The sequence below is a fragment of the Argiope bruennichi genome, chromosome 3 (assembly GCF_947563725.1).
Source record: "Argiope bruennichi chromosome 3, qqArgBrue1.1, whole genome shotgun sequence".
Taxonomy (NCBI): domain Eukaryota; kingdom Metazoa; phylum Arthropoda; class Arachnida; order Araneae; family Araneidae; genus Argiope; species Argiope bruennichi.
This window is the reverse complement of record NC_079153.1, coordinates 116,584,914-116,612,661: the sequence shown is the minus strand read 5'-3', so window position 1 is coordinate 116,612,661 and position 27,748 is coordinate 116,584,914. Positions and strand designations below refer to the sequence as shown.

Here is a 27,748-nt window from a genome sequence, read left to right as displayed (position 1 = left end):
AATAAATGGTTCTGAAAATTTCGAGGACAAAAGTGACTTTGAGACTCGCATAGCCGAGGTCCCCTAGAAAGCTTAATTCGGCCCTACTTGTTACAAGTTACGTCACAGTAGAGATGTAAAATGATTGGCTCTGAGAAATCACATGAATTGGCTACTTATTATATTTCATATACATTCACCACCACCTTATACTACTACAAGAACTATCACTACCTGTGGCGCTGAGCTTGGCGACGTTGGCTGTGATCCCGTGTTCCCTGCCGCGGCCGAGGCAATGGCGGCTGCCATGAAAGCGCTTCCCGAAGGGGTGGCATAGGTGTTTTGACCCTCGGGATCGTCTGACGACCTTTGGAGCATGTAAGAAGCGAGCTTCTCGGACTTGGTGGAGCGGATGGAGTTGGAGCGAGACAGCCTGGGCGATGCGGCCAGTTCCCTCTGATGGAGCATTAGACGGGCGTGTGTGAGACTGTTAGCCCGGGCGTGCTGGATCTGGGCAGCAGAGAGAACAGGGGGTTATTCGGAGTGTGTAAACAAGTCTTTTTTCGATGCAGCCTTTGGAGATTTATTAGGGTTTGTTCAGTGAACTCGGGAGAAAAATGTACAGGATGTTTGGGAAAGTGGGCTCGTCAACAAGTGTCGGCGAACCGCTTTGGGAGAGAGAATGCAGATGAGTAAATTATTGTTCAGCAGCTTGAAGGAATGTTCTTTTTTATCCCTAGCGGATGCGTAAAAGTGAGGAAGAAGTTTTGGAATCATGCCTGGTTTAAAAAAAATATCGATAACTCATATGATTTTAAGAGAGAGGGGGAAAAAAGATTTCAAGAAAGTAAGACAGTTTACGAAAGGCTAAGATTTAGATTTATAAAGATTGAGATCTCACTTTTGTCTATTATCTACTTACATGATTCATTCTGTAATTAGATAATAGAGAAATAATAAAAGAGACAGAGAATGATTAGATTAATTAAGTAGAGAATGTGTAATCGGTTTAATTTAACTAAAAATCCAAAGGATGATCGAGCATTTAAAAAATTCTTCATAATTATTATAACAAAATTATAGAATTTATTAATAAATTTTAATTTACTAATATCATTATTCAATGTATGTGTAAAAATGTTATGGGTAGCTTTGTTAAGTGGTAGATAATTAATTTTCATCCAGAGCTTATTCAATATAACGACATGTTCTTTATAATAAATATGTGTGCTCTTAGTTGAATAAATTCAAAATAACGTTAAAAACAAGAATTTAAAAATTCAGTGTTACAATCCTTGATAGTTCAGTTTTTCTTTGTTATCTAATTAGACGACACATCCTGTTTCAGAATATGCAGTCGATTTGTTTCAACTAAAAAAGAAAGCGATATTTGACATTTTTTTACATTTACTGTGCTTTTGTGTAAAAAAATTGTAGTTATAATTATTAATTAAATTTGTGTCATGCAAAAACAAATCAGTTAAGTATTAATAATTGCTCTTTACCCTAAATTTATTTAATAAAGATACATGCTGCATCTTTGTTTAATGAATATATAATAAGATAAACTGTGTTTTTACTTAAATACAATAAAATGAAATTTTGATTCTTTTGTTTTTATGATTTGAGTCATTTTTTTCCAGGTGTCTTCAATATCTTGGTGAGTAATTATCACTAAATAAAATATGCATCTAGAAATATTTCTATTTTTGTGTGTTAAATATGACAATAACTTATAGGATAAAAATAAATTAATATTAAAACTATCTACAGGTTGTCCTTTTTTTTTGTCCTTTATTTTGTAATTTGAAAATGATGATCATGTTCATGTACATTTAATTCTATGAAAATAATTATTTTACTAATGAGTTGAGATATGTTACAAATCATCAAGCATTTTCGAATTTTGCAAAATATTAAGATGCCTCATAAGTTTCTTTCCTATTTCTAATATGAAATGAATATACAATATTTACTGTTTAAGATATTATTTATTTTGTTATATAAGAACCCTTTTGCTCTATTACCTTCTATTACTTCTATCTATTACCTTCTTCCATCTCTCAGGAAGCCTCATTATGTCTTCCAAGAAATAATCCTCGAGGTACGCTTTTATTTCGCTGATTTGACGCGCTTATTGCGAAGAGAATTTTGTAAGGATAGAAAGAAGTAATAATCAGATGGAGCGAGATCTGGAGAGTATGCAGGATGCGGTAAAACACCCCAATCAAACTCTAAGAGCTTCTCTCTTACGACTAATGTGGTCTCGCGTTGTCATGATGAAAAACAATGCCTCATCGTTCATTAATTCTGGCTGTTTTATTTACTATGGTTTACTATTAAATATCTATGGCATCTTTTAATTGTTCCAGTTGATGACAGTATTTCGTAGAATTTATTGTTTCACTTTGAGGAAGGAGCTCGTAGAAAATTACGCCTTTACAATTCCACCAAATGGACAAAAGAACTTTTTTTGTGATGTAGTACCGGCTTTGCGACAGTTGAAGGCCTATTGTTCTTATGCCAAGTATGTTTTCTAAGCACATTTTCATATAAAATCCAAGTTTCGTCTCCAGTGACAAGCCTCTTTAACGCCGTGAATGTTGCCTTCCGGTATCCATGTTTAATTTTGTGGATGAACATCTTAAAAGAGACCGTGGCACAAACAAAACGTACGGTAAAACAGCTCAGGTACGACTGGAACCGATGACATAGAAGGCAAATAGATAAGCCTGCATGTTTGCACAAGCAGAGCCAGATAAGGCCATTCATAGGATGATCAGAAAGAAACTTTTGTGACACCCTAATATTTTAATTTTCTCCGCAAACAATACTTTTATTTCAAGGTAATATAAAACATTACTATAATTAGAGAAGTTACTCGTCAGTTTTAATTTTTGTGACACATTTCAATACAATTTGATCTCCAAAATTAACTAAGAAATAATTAAAAATATCTAATAACAGTTAATTTTAATTTTTTACAAATAAAAAGAAATAATATACAAATCGCACATGATAAACACATTCCTCATGCAATACGGTTTAAATCGAACACTAGTACCATTATCTTCAAACTGGTGTATCAAAAAATATCACAAACAAACTTAATTTCGAAATAAATGCGAAATAAAATTTCCATGCACAAAAAAAGAATGGGGGAAAAAACCTGCTGACATAAACAAATCTATTCACTCTCTATTCATAAAGCAGCTACTTCATAACACAGATGGGAGAGGATAAAAAACACTAATAAACACAGTTTCTTCATAGAAAATACAAGAAAAAAAAGCTAATTCTGAATAATTGAACATCTTACTCTAAGTCGATTAATTTTCTGGCATAACGCAGACGATAATAACGCATTCGGCTGGAATCTTAATTTGCATAATAAATTCCGCCCAAGACGACGGAATTGTTTGTGACAAAGCTTAAAAGGAGAAGCTTTGTTCCAAAAAAAAAAAAAAAATGGTCTGCTGAAATTAATTAATATCTCTTATAGGATAAGATCACAAAAGCGAATTAGTTATTCTAATCCGGCTTTGGTTTCATTAGTGACAAGAATATTTAATTGAAAAGAATCTTTATTTCCGTGAGTGAGTTTTAATTTTTTAAAAGTAAACAACATCAAAGTCAGATTCTAAAATTAGAAAATACATATATTATGAAAGTTCTTCTTGCATTAGTCTGAGTATAACTCCTATCTTAAAAAGAGAAAAAATAATTATGTAAGTAAAATGTTATTTAAAATAACAGATATTATTAAATGAAGAACCGAAACGAGTATTATTTAATATCTAGAATGTAATGGCTTTATATCTAATTTTACAGCTTTTACGGAAGATTGACATATTTCGGAATATTCTTTAAAAATTAATTACATTTCTTACAGATAATTTTGAACAACAGCCCCTAGATTTAAATTGTAATCTTATATATCAAATTTCTATTACTAAAAAATTTAAATTTATAGAAATGTTTATTAAGTTTTTGAATTTTGTCAATAGAGCTCTTAATTATCATGGTTTCTTTTCAATTCAGATTAAAAATTAAACTGTGACACAGCTTAAAATTCAAATATTCAAATTCGTGTTTTGATAAATTTTGAGAGAAATATTTTGCGTATTTTTCTTTGTGCGCCAATTTGGCGATTTCTTTTTCAAGATTACAACATTAAATTGGCAAAAAGTAATAAACAGGTGAATAAAACTGCAGCAATATTGCTAAAACACTGTTCACTTTTTGAATAAATTTCATAAATGAATTCCAGATATTATGTGCTTGATGACTGATTTTTTTAAAAAAAAAGTTTCAATATTTGATGTTTTAATATCAAATAATAGATGTAATGGTTTATATAATTTTGTTTAAATATCATTTTACATTAATTACCGATGTGTGAGTATCATCTACAAATATTTAGTAAAAAAAATTGTTCTCACAAAAAAACTATTTTGGATGAAATATTTATTTTCTAAGACATCGAATATGCAATAATTCTATTATGGTGTATGTAGGCTTTCCTCTTTCCATATAAGACGTAACAGATGTTTAACAGCTGTTTAGGTTATATTTCATTTGGTGACTACATTATTTAATAATGATAGTAAAAAAAACACGAAAAAAAGTAATCGCCACTAAATTTTTTATATAGAACCAAACATAACTAAAATAAAATTATTTAAAATAGTATCAGCTCGAAAATCGTGAAATAATTTAAACTGAAGGAAGAAAAATGGCCCAACTAATTTAAAAGAAGAATGGATAGCAAAGTTCATTATTCGTCCAGTAATATCACTTTCTACAAATCATTGAAAATCGCAACACCCGATCGGTAAATGAAATTCACTGTGTCAATAAAAGGTAAAATTGAGAATATCTGCTCATTAAGCTTTAATTACACACCAAAACTAATGCAAGAATATTTTCTGTTTAAAAACAAACTGTTGCATCATCATTCGTAATGTCAAGATCAAAAGCATACACACCTGTGCGTGTATACTGGAAGACGTGGACGACAACGACTCCATGCTGTCTGCTTCTGTCAAGGCCCCACCGCCCCTGCCTCCTGTCACAGATGTCCCACAGCTAGGGCTGTGCCTCATCCACGAGTAGGGCCCGTGCTCCAGCGTCGCATAGTTGTCCGAATCCCTCAAAGGGTTGGAGAGCCGAGGGGGCCCCCTTCCTCCCACCATCATATAGTCGGACAGAGGGGTAGGCGAACCATTGAGTATAGACCTGCTGCCATAGACACGCTCTTTGAGACCAGTACCCGGTCCTGGTGTGGTCATGAAATACTGCTTGGGCGGATGGTATTTCCGCCCCAGCGAGCTGTACTCTCCGTCGGAGTACAGGTCGCCCGTGTTGGTCTGCGTGCTGCCGCAGACTTTGACTTTGCTGTTGCCGCCGCCCTTGCGCGAGGGTGGAAGGTGATTGTGTGGATCAGCCGTAGGGTGGCGCTCCGAGCAGGGCTGGCACTGCGACACTTCGTCGGCAGGGGCAGCATCGCCGCCCTTCTTGCCTGACGAAGGAGTACTGGAGGATCGGTTATTGCCACTTTGCTGCTTGCTGCTCCCTCCCGATGGGGCTTTTTTGCTAGGGTGGGATGGCGGGGCTGATCCAGTTGCCGTAGCAACCGCAGAAGCCCGAGAGGTTTTACGGCCGGCCTGATCCAAGGATTCGGAACTGTCCGCCTTGACCTGTTTCAGGGGGTGATTCTTACCCGTCGGTTCCGGATCCGGCACCACTGACAATTTGTGCTTGGATCGGTGTGAATCCGAACCGTTGGAGCTGCAATTTGTTTTCTTGCTGGAATCGGAACTCTTGACGGACTTTTTGCTACTTTTGTTGGACTGGGCATCTTGCTGCTGCTGCTGCTGTTGCTGAAGGAGATATTTTTTCCAGGATGAAGAGGAAACATGATGGAAAGCACTGGTTTCAGTTTGCATAGAGCTGTCGGTTTTCTTGACATGGGCCTGCCGGGATTTCGAGCCACTAGGGCCGACTGCAGGCTCCTCCCCCGCCTAAACAAATAAAAAAAACAGTCCATATATAAAAACAATAGTTTAACCCTTTATTTACTGACAGTATTTTAAAGTGCCGTTTAAATCCGGCTGATATGTACACAGTATGACTATTTTTGAACAGTATATGAAAAAACACAAAGAATGTTTTTTCAATAAAAAGCAGTAGATATCATCTAAAAAATAACATTAAAAATCTTTTACATTAAATTTAATTAATTAAAAAGTTTTTTTTTCCTTCTTCTTCCTGCGTTTATTCTGTACCAAGACTTAACTAATGGTGCAGAAATAAATTTGAAAAATTGATAGTAAAGTAATTCGGTATATGCAAGTTTATAATTAAATGCCAAATATTAGTCAGATTCATTCTCATCAAGAAATCGGTAAAATGACAGAGAATCAATCAAATTGAGAAAATTAAAACGAACTCTTTCAGCAAACTATTCATTTAGATTAAAATCAGAATCAATTTTAGAAATCGCGTTTAGATTATTAAAAGACCATTTACCGACATAATTAGCAATGAAACCACTCCAAGTTAAAAATACAGATAATTGTTTGGGTTTAATAAATGTGATTGGCTAAACTCAAGCGAATATATATACACATCTATCGCAAGAAATCAAACTATTTTTTTCTATAGAAATCCCTAATCTCTTAAAAACGAAAAACCAGTCAAAAATAAACGAAAATACATTCGATTTTATTTAGAAAATTTTAAAAAGTTTTTCTTAGTCGCTATAATAAAGAAGATGAACACTTTAAAGAAAAAATTAATATTTAAAATGAGAGTGAAGTATGGCATCCATGTGATCCTAATCCTATCATATAAATAATATATGTTTAGATATCAAAGTCAAGATTATTAAAATGCTGTTGAGCATATTAGAATCAAGATGGTTGAGGTACCTTTCGGCTTTTGTCGATATTTGACGCCGTGTTTGAACCGTTGGCAATCGATTTAGAGTGACTAGAGCTGATTCTCTGGTTTCTCTTCAAGCTGGCGTACACGTTGTTGTCAGAACTCACCGACGATCCAGTCAGGTTGTCATCCGTGCTCAGTTCTGGGAAAGTGTCGCTTACGCCGCTGCTTACAGAGCTGCTGTCATCAAAGCTGGAAAGAGAAGAAATCTGATATTTAATTCACTGGAATGAAAAGGGATTGGAGAAATCATCTATCAACAATTAAAAAACAACTAATGTTTTTAAAATGTAAGTAAATAAAATTAAGTTTTTCTTCTGTACTAAGAGACACATAATCATGCTTTATGGATAATAAGAGATTTAAAAATCCCAATCAGTCAAAAATCAAGTAATAAAATACATTTGCCATAAAATTAACAATCATTTTTACAAATAAATATGGATACTTTGGTCTGTTTTATGGTATTTAATCAAAACTACAAGTAGTCCTAATATGTATGTAAACATATTTAAGCAGATGCGTGGTCGAATAAAAGAAACTTTTGAAATTTCTAAAACTTCGATTTATTTTACCATAGGAGACATAATTTACGCGTAAAGAATTAGTGGTAAGAAATACGGCAGTCTACATTGCGACACAAGAGCAGAAGACACCAAATTTATTTTCCTTCAATGGTTTTATTATAAGATTTTGATAGGAATTTCTTTGACACTTGTAATCTTAGGAAAAGGAGATTTAGGTATCTTTAAAAGAAAATTATAAACATTTATCCCGTCACTCGAAGCGTCATAATCTGATAAATGCAATGTTTTACATAGCGCGTGTTGAATCAATTAAATAGAAAAGATGGAATTGGATCAGGGAATAAGAGGACATTTTAGAATGACGTTAATATGAGTAAAATTAAGGTAAAATTTAAAAAATTAAATTAAGAGATATCTTTACATATAAGTTAAAAAAAGTCTTTTTTCAAATTAATATTAATAAAAGAATTCATAAAAAGGAAGGTAAATTTAATATAAAGGCAGTGGAGTCAATTCATATATATATAAAAAAAATGTAACACACACACACACACACACACACACACACACACACACACACACACACACACACACACACACACACACACACACAGCTGGATAAGATTTACGCTTACGCTTTCCCTTAAAAGATATGTGAAATCATAATCAAAATGGCATGGCATAATTAACAAGCATGCAAAAACATGAACCGACAGCATTAATTACTAAAAAGATAAATATTTAAAATATCCCAATTGTTATAATTTTGTTTTTCACTGACCCACATCAGAAGATCAGTATTTATAACAGCATGAGATTTATTTTGAATAAAGGAAAAGAAGAAAGAAAAATAATCAGCAGGATATTAATATATATGAATTTCTATCATACCAGATTGGCAGAAAATTTTTAATCAGAAATATCAAGTAGAATTATAATCGAGAAAAATCCCTTTAGGATTCCCCTCTCCCAAAATGGATTAAATAAAGTTAGATATTTGATTGATTCCCACTTACACTTAACACGAACAAAATGTAGAGAATACCAATATGCATTATACCATTTCACTTAGTCCACAGTCTTTGCAACAAAGAAATATTGCCCACAACTTAAGAATAAATTATGACAGACAACCTTTTAGAAAAGATTTTACAAAATTTGCAACCCATCTTTCCTCTTTACAGAGGAAGCTGCATGTTTATCATTAAAATTCTGAAAGGAAAATCGAGAGGAAAATTTAAAACCGCTCCCTGCGATGCTTCTCCTAATCCCTTCATCCTAATCAGATTTCTCCCGGACTGCCGGATCCTGACGTTAATTGCGCGAGATTTTACAGCTAATGAGCGAATCATCACTCTCCCCCAACAGGGAATTCTCTCAGCTGTCCGTTTTAATTTATGCATCATAATCAGAAACGCCGGACGCTGGATGTCTCTCTCCCGCCGCATTATTCAACGTTCGAACTAATAACTCGCTTGCCGGACGCTCAGTGCTGTGGGCTCTTGCAGGAAAAGCATCCACGCCTTGTGACTATTAATCACTCAATTACACTGCGGATACCACAATGCACAAATCTACAGTGAATATGCTTCAGAATTTTCGAGGTTCTGCGATTGAGATCATTGATGCCGAAAGCGATTAATTAATAAATTGCGCATTACCTTCCTTTAAAATGCTTTTCAGTCGAATAATGGAAATAAATGATTAATAATAAAACATATGATGTATAATTGAAGTAACATATAACATAAGGGATCATATAATGTATCATTCTTATAAAGTAATAATATCACACATATATTGTAAAGAATAATTTAATGCGAAGATTTCCAAACTAAAAATAGCGATATGACCTTGAATGTATGTACATTTCCACCCAATTTGTAAAAATGTGAAGTGGAATTAAAACTAAGAAGAAAAAAGTAATAGCGGCAGGCAAAGAAATAGCGCAATACGCAAATTAGCGACTCGTGTGATATACAGGAAATAAAAATAAATAAATTAAAATTAAACGAAGCAAGTGTTTTTTTTAACACACGGATAATGTACTTAAAGAAGGAATTTTTGCAAAAGATATTATTGTCGGGATCTCGTGTTCTCCGATCAGCAACTTCGTATAAAATTAGGTTTCCATGTAATATCTCAGATTCCACACACTCTTTTCTTTTGAACATAAGCGTCTAATTTAGAATGCGTACGCATTAATTTCAATTATGTGTTTTTAATTCCATTTTCATTTGAGAAAATATTTTTCATAATAACAAATGTTCTTTCGGGCACATAAAAATTTTTTCGGAAAGAATATGTGCTGCTTGTCTTTGAAAAATCTTAGTGCACTGAAAATGAAATGTGTCTAGATTCGATTTCTAAAAAGCGATTGCCAAGTTTAAAAGCTTGGGAGCTCCTGTTAATGTTATTTTACATATAACATAATGAATCAGTTAATATAAAAATATCAAATATTATTGTAATGAATCATCCAAAAATAATATCATGCCTATAACAAAATGAATCATCAAATGGAACAAATTCAAAATATATTAAATAATGTAATATAATAATATTATACTTAAAGTGGAATCATCTAAATATGATAGTCAAAAAGAATTAATAAAATCTGCAACAGAACTAATTTAATCATAAAAATTCAACGAACAATAAATCAGAATATCAAGTTAAAATGAGAGTGAAAAAAAAATAGAAAAATCATTGCCACTAGAGCCTGTTCTTCTTCTCATTATGCTATCATTTTTTTCAAACTATCTTATATTTTAGCAAAAATAAATTAAAAAATTTATCAATAAAATATCTTTGTGAGAAAAAAAAAACTATCTACAATATGACATAGAAACAACTTCACATGTTGCTAACAAGAAAAAATAAAGAATAATTATAACCTGGCGTTTTTCAAAAGATATAAGAATATTCAAAGTAATAATATATGCGCGTAAACGCAGACTTTAAAAACGTACCTCCGTTGAATATTGCAATTGCTTACTATAATAACTAACTATTGCATTAAAAATGTGTGGTTGCAAAATAAGGTTCCAATACGTCAACAAGATAATCAGCAAGATCTTTCACAATACATCAACAAGCCACATGCATGAAAAACAAACAGCTAATATATAACTAAGATATAATACAATTTAATTTTCCTTTATCTTATTTAAAATGTAAAATTTTGGATACAATTTCAATCATTCTACGTCTAATAAATCGTACAACTAATTATCACCAAAATTATATCATAAATAACAAATACTCATAAAGAAATATATATAACAAAAGAAAACTCAATAAAAATAAAAATTACGGATATATAGACACTCTTATAAAGCAGCGAAGACAATCTGCATGCAACATAAATCCATCTTCCCGACACAATAGCCTAATTATAACGACAAGAAGAAAAAAGTAAGGTGTGACACCCTAATAGCTGCAATATTACGTCAATGGTCTAATTCTTATCGTTTATCACGGAAATAACTCTTAAAATATGCCACTCTGCAGCGGAAAGAAGGTCTTGAGTCTTGAACAAAGCCAAGAAAATTAATAAAACAAAGTGAAATAAGCTGGAAGAAATGGCTTTTTTATAGTTCTCAGCACGCGACGAGTCCTACGTGCTCAATTTACGAGAATGATTTATTATTCTAAAAAGTATTCTATTTTTTATACCCTCACTTAATCGTTCTTTTTAACACCTTCTTTAAAAATTAATCCATTTTAGAATTTTTCGCACTGGAATTATTTCAAGTAAGGAAATTAGATTTACGTGGATAGATATTACGATATTTTATAGTGATAAAATTTATATTAAAAAATAATATGAAGAGAGACGTTAAAATTTATATGGGGATCAAAAAAAAGTTTCATCAAACTCTATTTATAATTTTTTTTTATTGTTAAAAAATGGGAAGTTCAGTTTCATCACAAATGAGACATGTATCATATTCAGAAAATACATTAATATTTTATAATAAAAAGTAATGAAGTTATAATTTTTATTTGTTGAAAACCACTTAAATTTGATTTTATTTATTAGGCTTCGTATCAAAAGTACAATTGTTCTGACCCTGTGTATTTGTTCTTTTTCACTTCTGTACGAAATTTTGCCAGAAATATATAAAGGAAAAAAATTATCAAAAGTAATAAAGAAAAAAAAAAAAACGTTTCGTTTTATATTTACAGGAAATACAAATATAAATATCGAAAATGAGAAACATTTGCAGCTGGTAATAATTTTAAAAAAAGATACAAACGATATTTTTCTTTTATTAAATATTTTTTCTATACTATGGTAAATATAACCACGAATGAAAAAGGTACTTAACTGTTTGATGTTAGCAATATATTCTAGATGCCAACACATTTTATATTTGAAAAAAAATAATTAAAGACCATAAAGAACTCGATTTTTAAAAATTTGTGACATATATGCAAACGATAATCTCTCTTCATCATTAACTTAAAAAAAAGATTTTAAATGGAAAAAGTTTAATTATGTCCACATTTTCTTATATATTTAGTTAACTTTATATCTATTTTAATTACAATTTTCGAGGTTATTAAGCAAACAGAAAACGTTTAATTATGCCCACAATTTTTTATATATTTACTTAACATTATATCCATTTTATTTACAATTTATGTTGTTATTAAGCAAATAGAAAACGTTTAATTATGTTCAAATTTTTCATATATTTAATTAATATTATATCCATTTATTTTACAATTTTCGCGATTATTAAGCAAATAGAAGATGTTTAATAATGTTCACATTATTTTCTTATATATTTAGTTAATATTATATCCATTTTACTTACAATTTACCAGGTTATTAAGCAAACAGAAAACGTTTATGTCCACATTTTCTTATATATTTAGTTAATATTATACCCATTTTATTTTCAATTTTCGAAGTTATTAAGCCTAAAAGTTCTTTCACTATTTCATTAAAAAGAAAGCAGTCTACCTCCTCTCTCCAATAAATTCTCTCTCTCAATAACATCGTTTGTCGAATCTTGGCTGACATTTTTATCAATGGCCAAAAATAGAATCTGCGCCCAAATTTATTACAGGCATGCTATAAAGAACATTAATGAGAGAGCCTCTTTAGAAGGCCAGGGAAGAAAATGGCTCCGGTCATTTTAGTCATCCATCATCGACGAATACCGTCGTTTGAGAGATGGTTATGGATGAGACTTCTTTTACTCCCTACGGGATAAGTCCAATCTCACTCCAAGACTCACCTTCAGCAAGAAGATAGGGAAGGTGGAATATTTAATAGCGATGGCCTCGTCCATTACCGGCAACGAATTCTTGGACGAAAACCATTAATAAAGGGGTTCATACGCATAACCATTGCGCGTATAGGTTTTGCTTTTATTAGAATGGAAAGTTTTTTTTTTTCTTAGGAGAATGGCAACGATTTTTCGCATATTAAATTATTTTTTAATAAAAGTTTTATGATAAATTTTTTTAATGATAAAAGGTTTTTTTTAGGGAGGATTCCGGAATAATTTGAAGACCATTTAAAGCGTTGGAAGTTTCATTATATAAGTAACAAAAAATAACGAAAGTTTAAACAGATGGTTTATTAAATTAAATTTTATTTACAGGCGAAGTCATATTATAATTAAATACTTTAAATTTAAAAGCTTGATTACTTTGATTTATATGACAGTGAATTATATTAAATAAAGTTTTTTACTAAAAATATTTAAATATTAAAGATTAATTAAATAATACATCAAAAATAGTTCAATAAAGCTTAAATATTTAAGTTAAAAAATATTTTATAGTGAATAAAAAGGTTAAAAATAACTGTCAATATCAATGATGTCATAATAAAAAAACTTAAAGTAAATCCTCTAACATCTAATTGCACATTATTTATGATGAGTTGGACAAATAGCAAATTGAAGGTATCACGATCGATTGCAATAAAACAGGAGCGACATATATGATACATGGATGAATTGATTCTATTACATTATATATACTTTTTAACAATAACTACCGAACATTTACTACGCAGTCACTGAAATGATACAGAATAAGTTAACAGTTAAATCAATTCAAAATGTGTAAATGGTAAAACAAAACAATAAGACGACGTAGAAAATCGGAAAAAAGTAAAATGCAAACTATCATTGACGTACAAATATCATTTGCATTTACAAATTCAGGATTATAATCACAAATTTACCAATTACTCCTATCGCTATCATCAGATGTTTTTAAAGAGCATCTTAATGGAAGAAATATTCTATTAAAAACATTTAGAAGAATTTCGAAAGAAAACACATCTATTATTTAAATCACCAAGTATGGTCTCACAAGTATGGTCAAATGGTACAGCAATACACGTTTTTTTTTTTTTTTTTTTTCAGTCAGCCACTCTACTCCAAAAAACGAGCGAACAACGGCAATTGGCCATTTCATTTATAATTCAATTCCTGCGCCGGAAAAGGGGTTACTGTGACAAGCAGGCCGTCCGAGGGCTTGACAATGCAGATCAATCAAAACACGCGCCACGCCTTCGGTACAACGTGCCATCAGCCCACTGATGGTGCATTTATTTTTAGTGGAAGGGGTGGATAGGAATGTAAGGGGTGAGTCCCAGGAGAAATAATTATTTTGGGAGGAAAGTGTTTCAACTTAGATACGCGCAAACGTGCATACATTAGCAAGAACTATGGAAAGGGGAGATGGGTATACAAATTGATTATACGTGAAAGAACATGCAAATATATGAATAATAATTTTTGCATGCAAAAAATAAGAGTTTCCATCTTTTCTTTTATTTACATATAGAAATTTCTATTTATGTCCATTTTGAAGAAATAGGAGGGTTATTTTGGGACAAATATTATAGTCTTTGGATAAAATGAATAATAAAAATAAAATGAATGAAATGCTTTTTATTTAAAAAAAATATTTAAAAAAAATGCATTACCAAAGATTTTCTTATATCTCATACAAGAGATGGACTCAATCATTTAAAGGACGATGTAACAATAAAAATGGATATACAATTATTTCCTATTGTAAACTGATCAAATTTCTTTTCTTTTCTACAGCAGTATTTACACAGTTTAAAGTCCTATTTAAAAAATGTATAAGTGAAGCGTTCTTATTGGTCGCTATTGTATAATTACAATGCAATAAAAGCAATATAAAAATTAAAACAAATAATTAATGTATAATAAAAATAAAAAAACAATGATTCAAAAATTTCTCGCATAAAACGAAATCATTATGTGTAATTTTTTAATAGTTAAAAATTCTTTTAAATATAAAATCGAAAACATTTGGTCAGAAAAATAGTCTTGCATCTAAGATTACAAAATTTTGAATCAAAAATATAATAACACTTTTAAAATTATATCCAAAGATTTAAAGCTGTAAAATAAAGAGAAAAAAAATAATACAAAATAATAGATTCTAAAGGAAATAAAATTTTGTTTTATCAAAATAGAAGAATTTAACCATTAAATTGCAATTTTTTCATTTATTTACTCCTTAAAGTATTAGTTTCTTAAAACTACATTTTTGAAATTTATAAAAATCAATAGACTGAAATACTAAGAAAATGTCTGAAATTTAAAATGGCAACATTTACTTTCTAAAATTAAAGAATCATTCTTGTACGTGAACATGAAGATTTAACAAATAATTGATTTTAGTTTAAAAGTACATAATTTAAATGATACCAATGCTGTGTATTCAATTTTCTTATTGTTAACAGTTATTTTAAAACTCTCATTCAAGTTAAAATGACATTCATACATTTTATAACTACGCCAACTCCTGCAAATATGCAAATTTCATATGCTAGAAGTTCCAAAGAAAGCTAGCAGGATAACATAACATGCAAACATATATAAGCTAACCTAATTTATACAATAATTCATTGTTTGGATTCAAGAAACTGTATCATTCATTTATTGCCGCACTGTAACTTTTTTTCCCTGTTTATAATCTGAAGAGGAGTTTCTAATCCCAAGATGGCAACGTCTCAGTTCCCGATTCAACTCACGTGCATATGACAAATAAATCGTTTGGCACTCTGTATTATTCATTAAAAATATTCTTACTCCAGTTTTTATGTTTGTTTTCATACTTTGTTTGCAAAATGCTATTATTATCACTTATATTAAATTAAAAACTTAACTGTTTTTGTGTATCTCAAGGATATCATTATGTCCACAGACTAATTCTAAAAATTACAAAAAATCATTGATAATATTTATGACATAAATAATAAAATGATTTATTAATAACTAATTATCTTCAAAAATGCATTTCTTGCATACTGAATTTACCAACCCAAGTTTCACAAAACGTGCGTGTGTTGGGCTACAATCCCACGAATTACACACAAAGCGAAGAGGATGACCCACTCATTATGAATCCTAACACGATTTGCCTTGATCCACTTCTCCATTTACAATCTCAGTGGACGGAATCATTGTCAGGGTTTCCATTTACACGCAAGAGGACGGAACGGGATCTCGCCCATGTAATCGGAGAAGCACGTGAAAGGGATGGATTGCTCCTAATGGATCTCGACTTCAAATCAAATTAGAGCATCGATTCCATGCTAATTAATTGGCCTTTACTCACTGGCGTCTTTATTTCGATTGTTTAATAGATGCAGCTTCTTTTATTTCGTAACAGAAAAAATAAATGATACGATTGCTTTTTTTTTTGTTGATTAAATATTTCAACAAAAGAAATTAAGAGTAAAAAAAGACGAGGAATTTATATAAATAAAAGTCAAACGAATAATTTGTGTGCAAAAGAAAATCCAAACTATTCGATATTTTTTCCTTCAGATTTTGTAAACAAATATTATTGGGCATTGGAAAGTTTTCCTTACATTTAATTAAATTGTTATTTATTTATGAAAAACTGTAAAGGGTATAATCGTGGGCTTTGCAAACAGGAAGCAATGCCATGTAGTTATTAGCAGCCGATTTCATTTTATGTTTTCATTTTCTTTTAATTATAAAGCATTTCAAATGTTGCTTTAGGCAATTAATTAGTTATTTTTTATTAATTAAAATATGTAGCTATTTTCATCTAGAGTAATTAAATAATTAAAAATAGATAATTATTTGAATAAATTTCATATAAACAAGTACTAACTTAAATTTTGGAGGATATTATTTTTTTAGTACTGAAGTTGCTTATTATATTTTACAAATTCGTCTAATTATTTTATTTATCTAGTATAATATGTAATCTAGCAGAGATTATTAAAATTAAATATATCTATTCAAACTGTGAAACATAGATCTATATTGATACAAATGTTCCTTAAGAACTTTTTTAGAACAAAACTGGCTCCTTCTTTTCTTCAATAATTTTTATTCTGGCTTGAAAAGTATTATTTGAAAAAAATCGAACATGCTGAATTTTTTAAAATTATTTTTACACAGAAAATTCTTTAAAAGCTTATCATTTTGACGTTCCTTGGGCCAAAAGACATTATTCTGATATATTAAAAAGATGAATAGTGATTAAAAATAAAAATAAAAAATATTTCATTTATATAAATAAAGTTAATCAATTAAAAATAGTCATTTTACATTTGCAATATATTATTAATATATATGAAAATTGGTAATGGTTACAGAGATAAAAAATGAATTAAATTACGAGTATAGCAGCAGTTTTGAATTTTTTTTTTTCGTTTTAACTAATAGTAAAAAGTTTTATTATTTCTGATTAATTAAAGCTGTTAAATTTATATATAGCAAATCCTGATTTTAAAATGAAGATCAAATATCTACTCGAAAATTACGAAATTTTATTACATTTATAATTATATATAAATCAACAAATTAATCCACTATTTACTTTTGTGCCTCAAGAAATCAATGCATAAAATGACACATGGACTGGTTAAAGCTGCGACAGTGTAAATGATACTTTTCCCCAGAAATTAATATATTGCAAAATATATATTATTATTCGGGAAATATAAAATTATATAGGTTCGAGAGGGATGGGGGAGTGCAATATTATCATTTAAGGATCCAAATTTAGAAAAGGAATAGAACTGAGTAGCGTTTTTACAATTTTAAACTAATTTTTTTTTTCTTTTTCGAAAAAATGATTTAAACAATCCATGTATACGTATATTCATCATATAAAAATCATTCGATACCTCTTGACTTGAAAAAAAATCACAATCAGAAAAAAATAATATCCGTAATCACCGCTAAATCCACAAAATTTGTGAGAAAATTCAACCTCTTTCGTTTGTTTATTCTCACAGACATAAACTTCAAGTAGGCAGATAAACAGAGACTCACGTGTACAGAGTGAAACCTGAAGGGACACCTAAAGCGGCTGTTATCATTTTGAGTCTCATCGTGATAAGAGAAACGTGTTTTTTCACCCATCGCTTGGGTGGTCTATTGCATACAGGGGGAGGTCAGTGGTGGGAAAAAAAATGGGAATCACAAAGGTTGCACTGGACGCAGAAAAGATTTGAGATAATTTTGATAACAATTTATACAAGAGGCTAAGATGGAATATATATTTTTGTTTATACTTTTGTTAAGTTATCTGCAATTGCAATATTTTAGTGCTTGTAGAGATGATAAAAAGAAGAAAAAGAAAGAGAAAGGGAAAAATAACCCACCGTTTTTCAGTCAAACACATGCCTGAAAGTCGTAAAAAAAGCCAAATATTTCAAAGATGGCATTGTAATATCATATGAATTGATTATATAAGTAATTCAAGTAACAAAAGTAGATTGAGAACAACACAATACAATATGTTATAAAGTAAAACTTTCTATATTATTTAAAAGTGAGATGACATAGATAAAATACAGAATAGTCATTTTCTGTAAGGCACAATTCAGTTTTAAATTAGCATCAAATCAAATTTAAACTATTACACAAATATTTCGTTAGTTCTTGATTTACATAATTAATTATTCTGCTCTTGATTTACATAATTAATGAATGATTATTTCAAAATTTAAAATTAAAATCTGATATAAATGTATAATTTCTTTCAAAATATTTAAATAATGTCGTTAAAAATCTCTTTATAATGTTTTACACACACCTAATGAATCTCATTAATGAAAGCAGGCTTTTATATTTAAAAAAAACTGAATATCAATAATTTTTCACTTGAACTGAAATGAATATTTTACTATAGATATAAATATATCAAAGTAAATGAAGTCTTCGAACGAATCATCATAAGATAAATTTATAATCAAAGTAGGATAATAAACAGATAAAAAAATTATTTGTAATCTTCTTTTCCATCACTTTTCTTTAGTTTAGATAAAAATTACATCAGAGACGAATTTTCTTTTAATGAGATAAAATAAAATAACATATAACTGAGAATTTTCATTCATGAAACCATGCATACTGTGTGCAATTAAATGGTTGTATATAAAAACGTGAACTCATTTAAAAAAAAAACTCCACTATCGAACCGAAGAAGTCAACTCTGTGGAAAAAGCTCCACATGTGCTGCCCTCTATGAGGCATTTAAAACACTAATCTCTTTCTAAGAGATGACGGGATATCTTTGGTTGTTTACAATATAAATTGATAGTATATTTAGCACAATAAAAAATAAACTATTTTTTAGTCTTATAAAATTTGTAATTCATAGTATTATAAAAGTAATTTATCACAAGTATAAAATATATAAATAAAGCTTACATAGTTATTTTATTAGTATAAATTTATGTCTGAAATAATCTCCACATATTAATAATAAATAATTTATTTAGTAAAAATAAGATAAAAAATAATCTTTAATAAGAATGATTATCATATCATCTTCGTCACAATTACAGCAACTATAAAAACATTTAAAAAGTATGAACAATGGTATATTTTATAAAATATTTTTATAAAAAGACATAATCAAATGAAGAATACACTTAAAAATATTTTTATAATAAATATAAAGAAGTATTAAATATTAAAATTCAAAACATCTAAATGACAAGGAATCCTTTTGCAAAAAATTGCTAGCTGTTATAAATATTGAGAGTTCTGAAAAAATTAGGGAGATGGTAAATGTCCATAAATATATTTCAACGATTATAAGATAGAAATCTTTGATTTAAAAAAAAAAACTTTATATTTCTATATTTAATGATAGATATTTCTATCCCTATTCGTTTTTTTAAAACTTCAAATGTGTCCATTTATTAAATCTACAAAGAAAAACAAACGTTCTTGAATGTTACATTATTAATTATCATTAATTATAAATATTGAATAAACTTCCAAATATTTTACATTCGTAACAATTATATATTTAAGAAAAATTAATACATATAATATAATTCATTGTGATAAAAAAAGCGAGTTTATTTAATAATTTTAAAATTTCTGCTCACGTGAAATAATCAATTAAATCACTTAAATTTAATTTTTGAATTCTTTTCACATTTTGCAGAGAAAAAAAAAAGTCAGCAACGCAGTTGAAGAAATTTGTATTTAGCTAACATTCGCATGTGATGCTACATGAAGCGACTCCATCGAGCAGCAATGAAACAGTATTCATATTCTAGTGGTTCAAAGCCATATAAACGAAAAACCCGTTCTTTCTTCGCAATATTTTATTCATCACTCTTCTTGCTGACAGAAACAATGTCGAACTTGGGTCCATTTAGAAGGGTTTGGGAAATGGTAAGTTGAGCCATTAGATGCAAGACATTACTGTTTTTATGCTTTTTTTTTTCGCGCATTTCCATCGATTAACGATTCGTCTTTTTCTCTCCCCGTGCACTCTATCAACCCTTTTGATTGACAGTCGAGTCATTTTTCTTCCAGGAAGAAAGGGGAGGGGAGGGGGAAAGAAACAGGAGTTTGACGATATCAATAAGTTCTTGCACGACCTTTTTTTAGAAACGAAATGGCAGGATTATTTGATTTATATGTTTATAGAAATGTTCCATTTTAGAGAAATGATGTTAGACATCATTCAAAGGAAAAATGATGAATAGACTGCCTTTGATTCAAAGTAATGTTTTAAAAATTCGAAAATAAAAGAAGTGCAGGTTTATAGAGATAACTTGATATTGATTTTTACATTTATCTTTTTCGTTAATCGCAAAGAATAGATAACGCTTGTTACAGAGAAAAAATTTAAACAAAATAATTCTTTTGAATTAAAGTTACTGTGAATCATTATGGTACGGACAATGTGAACAATCGGTAATTAATAATAATTACATATTATTAATCATAACCACTGTTATTATCAATTAATGTTGGTTAAATTAACATCAACCAATTCATTAGAATAAGGCTAATTGCATTGACTGTAACATATATGTAAAACGCACTAAGAGAATATCTGGAAACAAAAATTAATAACAATAATTTTGTTTAAAGAAGCCAAAATGTCAGCATTTCAGCTGCTTAGAAGAGATTTTTCAATTCACTGAGATTTATTCAACATTCTTTGACATCCGAAAGAAATAAAAGAAATACATGTCACAGAACTAACTGATGAATTTAATAATTTTCAAGATATCTGAAAATCTAGAGCTAATTATTAATTTTTATACAAGCTAAATAAATATTACTTTACTTGGAAAGTGATGATAATTTGGACTTCATTCGAACTCTGAACCAATTCAAATTAGTTTTTTTTTCCATGAGTTGGGATTTTTGCCTTAAATTTCCTGTCCAAACTTGAATTCAATATAGAATTGTCAGAAGAATAAAGAATAAATGCTAAATAATAGATTTAAAAATCACAACTTGTTTATTTAATTAAACATGGTATATTATTTCAAACTGAAAATAAAAATATTAAAACTGATACAGATTACAAATGCAAAAGAGACAAAACTTAAAGCTTTATCTTAAGTTTGATTCAATATTTGATTTCAACTGAAATAAAAAATCAACGCAAATTATATGCGTAGCAATTTTGCTATATTTTTCAATGAAATTTACAACTGTTCTTTCTCTACTTTTAATCACAAGAGAAATTTGTCATTCGATATAAACAAGAGCATGCATTTTTAGATTTTTCAATGTAATTTATAATTGACTCCATTATTAGGTTACAAAGTTATGATATTGTGCTCTACGTAACCACTTAACTGTGGAATTTATTCTAAAGTCTCTCAATTCCTTTGACTCCTAATTTTTTAAGTCAAGCGATGACACATATACACTTCGAACGTAGTACAAATGGTTGCATATTAAATTTTGCAAAAAATTATAACAAAGCGAATAAGATTTCATTTTTATTAGATCAAAATAAAAAATTACATATCCATCGTGCCAAAAATGAAGATTTGGACTGACGTGTATGTACGGCGACTTAACGGGTTAAAAGAAACATTACTATAAATATATAATTTTGCATTTTCTATTCAAACTGCTCGGGAATAGTTGAAAACAAATAAATATTTGAATTCGTATGAGACTCATCGCAAGCTTTGTTTCTTTGCAAAACGAATCTCACTGCAGAAGCTGTTTCATAGTGCGCTAATCTCTAGAGTTTGCTTTCCTGCAGTAAACATCACAAAGCTATAGAAACACTTTTACAGTATTACAGCACCAACTATAATTGTGTTAAGCAACAACGCTAATTGTATGTACTCCCCTTACATTGTTCGAAATGGTTTTCCCCCGATACAAAACATCGTTTAGTCTAATAATAACGATAGGTTATGCAAACATTTTCACAGTCTATTGATCAAGAAGAAAATATTTTGCTTTATTTGGGAAAAGAGAGAAGTTATCATTTTGTTTACTTCCTTTGTTACGAAAAAAGACCGACATAAAATTAAAAAAAAAATCATGAATGAAATGTTGATTATTTTTTATTCCGAATACTATTTATAATATTATTAGATTAAAAAAAAATATTAGTTAATATAAGTCATTGAAATGTTCTAGTTGCAATTAATTATTATTTCACTTCTTACACATTTTGGTGGCAACTATTTGTTTTTATTATAATGATATACACATATTTTTAATCATCTTATGCTATTTTTTTCTTCACGAGCTGTAACTAATTTCGTTATTTTTTAAATAAAACTTTTTATAAGAATTCACTTAGTTAATTATTTTTTAATGAAAATATTATATTTTTCCAGAAAAAAAAAATACTGTTAGTAATAGCTTTAAATTTTCTAATCCTTGTGAACCATGTGATATTCAGATTGATTTTTAAAAAAAATCTGCATATTTATTTTAAATCGAAAAATTTAAGCTAAGAGAATCGAAAATATAAATTCTGAGTTTTTATAACAATTATTAATAATGTCAAATTGTCTAATATTATTAAGCAAAAACAATCATACAAATGTTAATTTCAATGACTTTAATAAAATATTAAATTATAATTTAAGTAAGTTTCTTGATGATTAAATTTAATTAAATGGTATATTTTAATATCTGACGAATGTGGATTTATTTTTTAGTAGTAAAATGCTTTTCCTAGCAATAGCGCACGATCTTTAAAACTGTGTGATGCTAAATTCATATAAAAAGAATTAGAAAGGAAAACAATCGATATTAGAGCTCTAAATTTTGCATGTAATCTCATCTTGGGTAACAATAAAAAAAAATTTCAAGAAAAACAAAACAATTTTTTACAATTTTAGTTATATCTTTATTGATTAAAATTAATCAAATTTAATGTTTTAATCCATTAAAAAGTCCATCCGTCCCTTTTAGTTCATCAAATTAAAAAAAAAATCAATGAATTACTTTAATTCTAGTAATTTTTCGAAATTTTATTTCTAATACAATTTTACAACAGTTCTTTTTTTTATATAATCGTCAGAAACAAAATAACACAACTATAAATAACAAACTTGAAAATTTTAATAACTGTTATGCCAATGCGGAATAATAAAAATTAGATAATAATAATGTTAAATAAATGTTAGAATTTTCATTTTATTATTAATTGATAATGAGTTCCTATTTCAAAATGTTGAATATTTTCTTTACATTTTAATGACTTTAAGCTTGCGTTCCTTCTGTAAATTACATGCTGTAATACATTTTAAAGCATAGAATGCAACGACTGATGCAATCAAGTCATATGAATCAAGCCTAAAATATTATCATGTTAAAGTATTTGAGGTAACTAATTTGATTTCCAATCTGGTTGGATGTAAACAGAAAAAACATAATAATTAAGACCTATGAATTAAATAAATCAGTGAAATTTCTATAATTCTTGTAAAAAAACTATTTTGAAACTTTTAACTTTCGAGATTTAAGTATTAACAACTTAGCAGCTGAAGCAGAACCAAATAGCCATTTTTGAGGGAGAAGTTAAGACATAAAATACAGACCTGTCATAAAACCAGGTTTTATGACATGACAGCCAACGAGCTACGGTTCTACTTAACACCAAAATATTAAACTAGAGTTCACTGCACCTGGAGGGGAAATAGAACGAATTTCCTTCGGAAGTACTGAAGTAGATAAAAGGAGAAAGCAGTTAAATAAAATTGCAATCATTAAATATACTAGCGAAACTGAAGGGCTGTTTACTAATTCCTAAACCTTTTTAATAATATTGTAACGAAACTAGTTCTAATTTAGGACGGACTGAATGGCTCAGTGGTAGAAAGCTATGAACTAAAAGTGACAGTTCGCACGTTCGTAACTGACTGCAGACAAGTTGCCTATTGATTTACTTTCTCTTATTCTCGTTTGTTCTAGAATGTTCTTATAATTTCTGCATCTTTCTAAATCTGGAAGATTCGAGTCATTTCGTCTTGTGGGTAAAAACAGATGTGAGGTTTAGTTCCTTGAATAAAGTCTCGAGTTGAGATTAGTGAGTGACTTTAGTTAACATACGGTTTATCTACGCGACAATATCAAGAAAATTCTTAGCAAGTTAGTAGTCTCTTTATATCATAAGAGTAGCATTAAAAATAAATCGAAATTCGAAATTGAAAAATATTCAAGTGATCATACTGACAATATATCCAGAAGTGAAGTTAGGATCAGGCCAAATGATAAGAAATCGTATCAAATTCTGGGTAGACAAAATAGGAGTATCACTATTCAAAGTATTATAATGTAAAAGTTGATGATTATATGTACATCAAGCGTTGGAAGGTATGTTTTCAGAAAACGAAAAAAATTAATAAATTTCACAAACGAAGACTTGTGGAAAATAAACAAGTATAGCACAACTACAATGCATATTTAATCACAAATTGTAGGCGCTAATGAGTGAAACATACACTAATAAATTTCTTTAACATCATATTACTTAATTTATTTCTTGCATATAAGTTAAATCAAAATATTGAGTTTTCTTTACTTTCCAGCGCAATTAGTCTCATTGTAAAGAAGAGACATTTACAGATATTGAAAAGACTAAATAGAGGCCTGATTAATAATCGTTAACTTTGGCTAAAATGAAGGTTCTAGAAAATTCCATTTGTCATGGAGACTACATAAACAAAGGTGCTTAAGCGAGTGGAGAATTATCTCTTTGAAATGTTGATCATGGAACTAATTATGTTTTTCTGTAACAGTTGCTATGTTATTATGTTGTAGCAGTTGTTTAGTAATGATGTGTACGTGTGTTGATTTCTGCAAATGCTGTTTTTGTGCGCGTTTCGGCTGTGTTTTATAACGTGTACTCTTATTTTCTAATGAAAGAAAGCACCAATACCTGCTATCGAACTTAATTGGACGGATTTCCGTAACAATATAAAATTAAAATCCGTAAATCAGAATATAATAAAGCCACTTATCTCGTTACAAAGTACTAATAACCTTATCAAAACAGCTTAATATTTTTAGATACATCCATGGAGAAAATATTGACATTTTCCGACCACTAACATCGAAAAGGGGCAAAATAAATCACCGAAACGATAAAAACGCCATAATTCAGAAAATGGAACTACTTTATTTTTTCGTCCCATCTCTCAAATAGCGAAAATATTGACGTAAGAGCCAAAATCAATAAATACGTCAGAAGCGTCTCACTCAATTTAGAAAAGCACTGGCTGATCGCTCTAAATTATCATAAACTGAATAACTGGAAGTGTTTCGTCATAAAATGGGTCATAAATATTGTATCGAAGATCAGAGACTTAGACACGCACGCAGGTTAATGTGTTTTCATTTAACTGAAGAGATACATGTAGTAATTAATTTTGACGGAAAATGTTTGGGAATAACATATGAAAAAAAATTCTACGTGAAATTGGTTATCAACATTTTTTTTTTATTTTGAAAACCGACCTATCTAACATTTTATAATTAGGGGTTATTAAATTAAGAGTCGCCACTCCAAAAAGGGTTATTTAAAACAGCATATCTTAAAAGACTTTTACTCCTTGCGACCGTATTTTGGCCGTAAAAAAATTTCTGATTACATATAAACAAATATATGCCAACTTTGTAAATCATAAATCCTAGTTTCCATATAACATGTAAAAACTCTATCGTGATAATTTAATAGTCTTTTTTAAATCTTTATATGGATCAGCTGAATGTAGTAAGTTAACTTATAGAAGGCGAGAAATTAAAAAAAACAGACATAATATAATTTCAAAATTACGAAAATTGAAACTCTTTATAATTGTCAACAACAAAAACAAAACCAGAAAGAGACATATAAAGACATATAATTCTTTATAAAATCTGATAAAATAATATATAAATAATAAAATAATATAAAATTATTACGAAAATATAGTTATTTTTTTTTTGAAAAAAAAAAGCGGATCACATTAAATTCAGTAAAAGTATTGCTACGACAGCTATTCAACAAATTGGAGATAAAGCACCAAAATTAGATTATTTAATTTCATATAAAGATTGTGATATAACGTAATTTAAACTCATAAACACTTTTATTTCGAATTTTTATTTCTCATTCAAATACAGTAGCGTTTCTCAACCTATGACACGCGTATCCACTAGGGTACATAAAACGATCTCAGAAGATACGAGGAAAACAAGATATAACAATAATGAACACTAATAGATAAATTGAACATAAGGGGGAAAAAACTGTTTTAACAACTGGCATTTCCGATGCAAATTTTAAATTATTGGGTGTTGCCATATAATCTCAAGGTTTCCATCAAAATCCTTATATATATATATATATATATATACATACATACACACACTAAATTAAAATAATTTGCATAATCGGAAAAAACAAAAATGTTTCTGAAACTTTCACTACAATACTTGGCGAGAAAGTGCGATGAAGCAGTTCTTCCTTAAATCATCAGGAAAGGTTGCTTCACTGTGTTTCAATGGATCGCGTAAAGAAAACTGTTTTACAGAAAAAAATCACAGAAGTGAGGCAGGAAAAAAAAAAAGAGTCACCATCATTATAACTGTATGTTTATTGAGCATTCTATACCTAGTTTTTTTTTTTATGTTTTAACATGACACTATTTATAGGCTGAATAGTGCCTGTAAATTGTATCATGCGCTATGCATGATGCAAAAACCGTTCAAAACACTTTATAAGCAGAACAGACTGTTCGTTCTAGAGTTACAAAATGTAACACACAATTATACGTTGCATATTAGAAGCTCACTAATACAGTTTCACAAAACTAATTTAAAATTAATCGAAATAAGTTTAATTAACTATAAAGATTAAAAGATTTTGAATTAAAAATTAATCGAAAGGTTAACGTTTGACCTCAGGAACCTCGGAGCATATGATCACACAAAAAATATTTTTGCATTATGTCACAAGGTTTACATTATTGTAATTATACACACGTACATTGCTACGACAATAAATATGTCTTTTGATGTGTGCATAACATACGTTATTTTTGATATTAATAAGGTTTTGTATTAATAAGGTATGTATTTGATATTAATAAGGCTTAAGGTATGTTCCGAATGAATTTTTGGAAAAACAGTAAAATTGTAGTTTGAATTTTTGGCAAAGTTTTCATAAAAATATATTGACATTTTGGATGTTTAACAAATGCAGCTTTATCGTGATTTCTAAATTTTTTTTATAACAAATTCACATTTTTTTACTGCATTAATAAAAGGGCAAAATCTACAACAGTATTTTTTAAAATAGAAGATATAATATTTAAAAGAATCACAGTAGAAATCAAAGTAAAAATAAAATAGCATTCTCTATAGTCATACCAAAATTTTGCCAAACTCTGTTTTTCTTTTGGTAATAAACACAAAGCATTTTACTCGCCATCTCGAAGCAATAAAACATAAATGTTTAGAAATGATGGCATTATTAAATATTAAAAGACTTATTCATTATTTTATATAATTTTT

At 29.2% G+C, this 27,748-nt stretch overlaps 1 protein-coding gene across 4 annotated transcripts in view; it reads right to left on the bottom strand.

The window, feature by feature from the left end:
• LOC129964016 (neuron navigator 2-like) overlaps nt 1-27,748 on the bottom strand; it is a 654,345-nt gene that overhangs the window by 74,073 nt on the left and 552,524 nt on the right. For all 4 annotated transcript variants that reach the window (XM_056078676.1, XM_056078675.1, XM_056078677.1 and 1 more), the window contains 3 exons: nt 6,912-7,116; nt 4,968-6,002; nt 214-489 (listed from right to left, as the gene is read on the bottom strand). In XM_056078676.1, the coding sequence (XP_055934651.1) occupies nt 214-489; nt 4,968-6,002; nt 6,912-7,116 (1,516 nt within the window). The remainder of the gene's footprint in view (nt 1-213; nt 490-4,967; nt 6,003-6,911; nt 7,117-27,748) is intronic.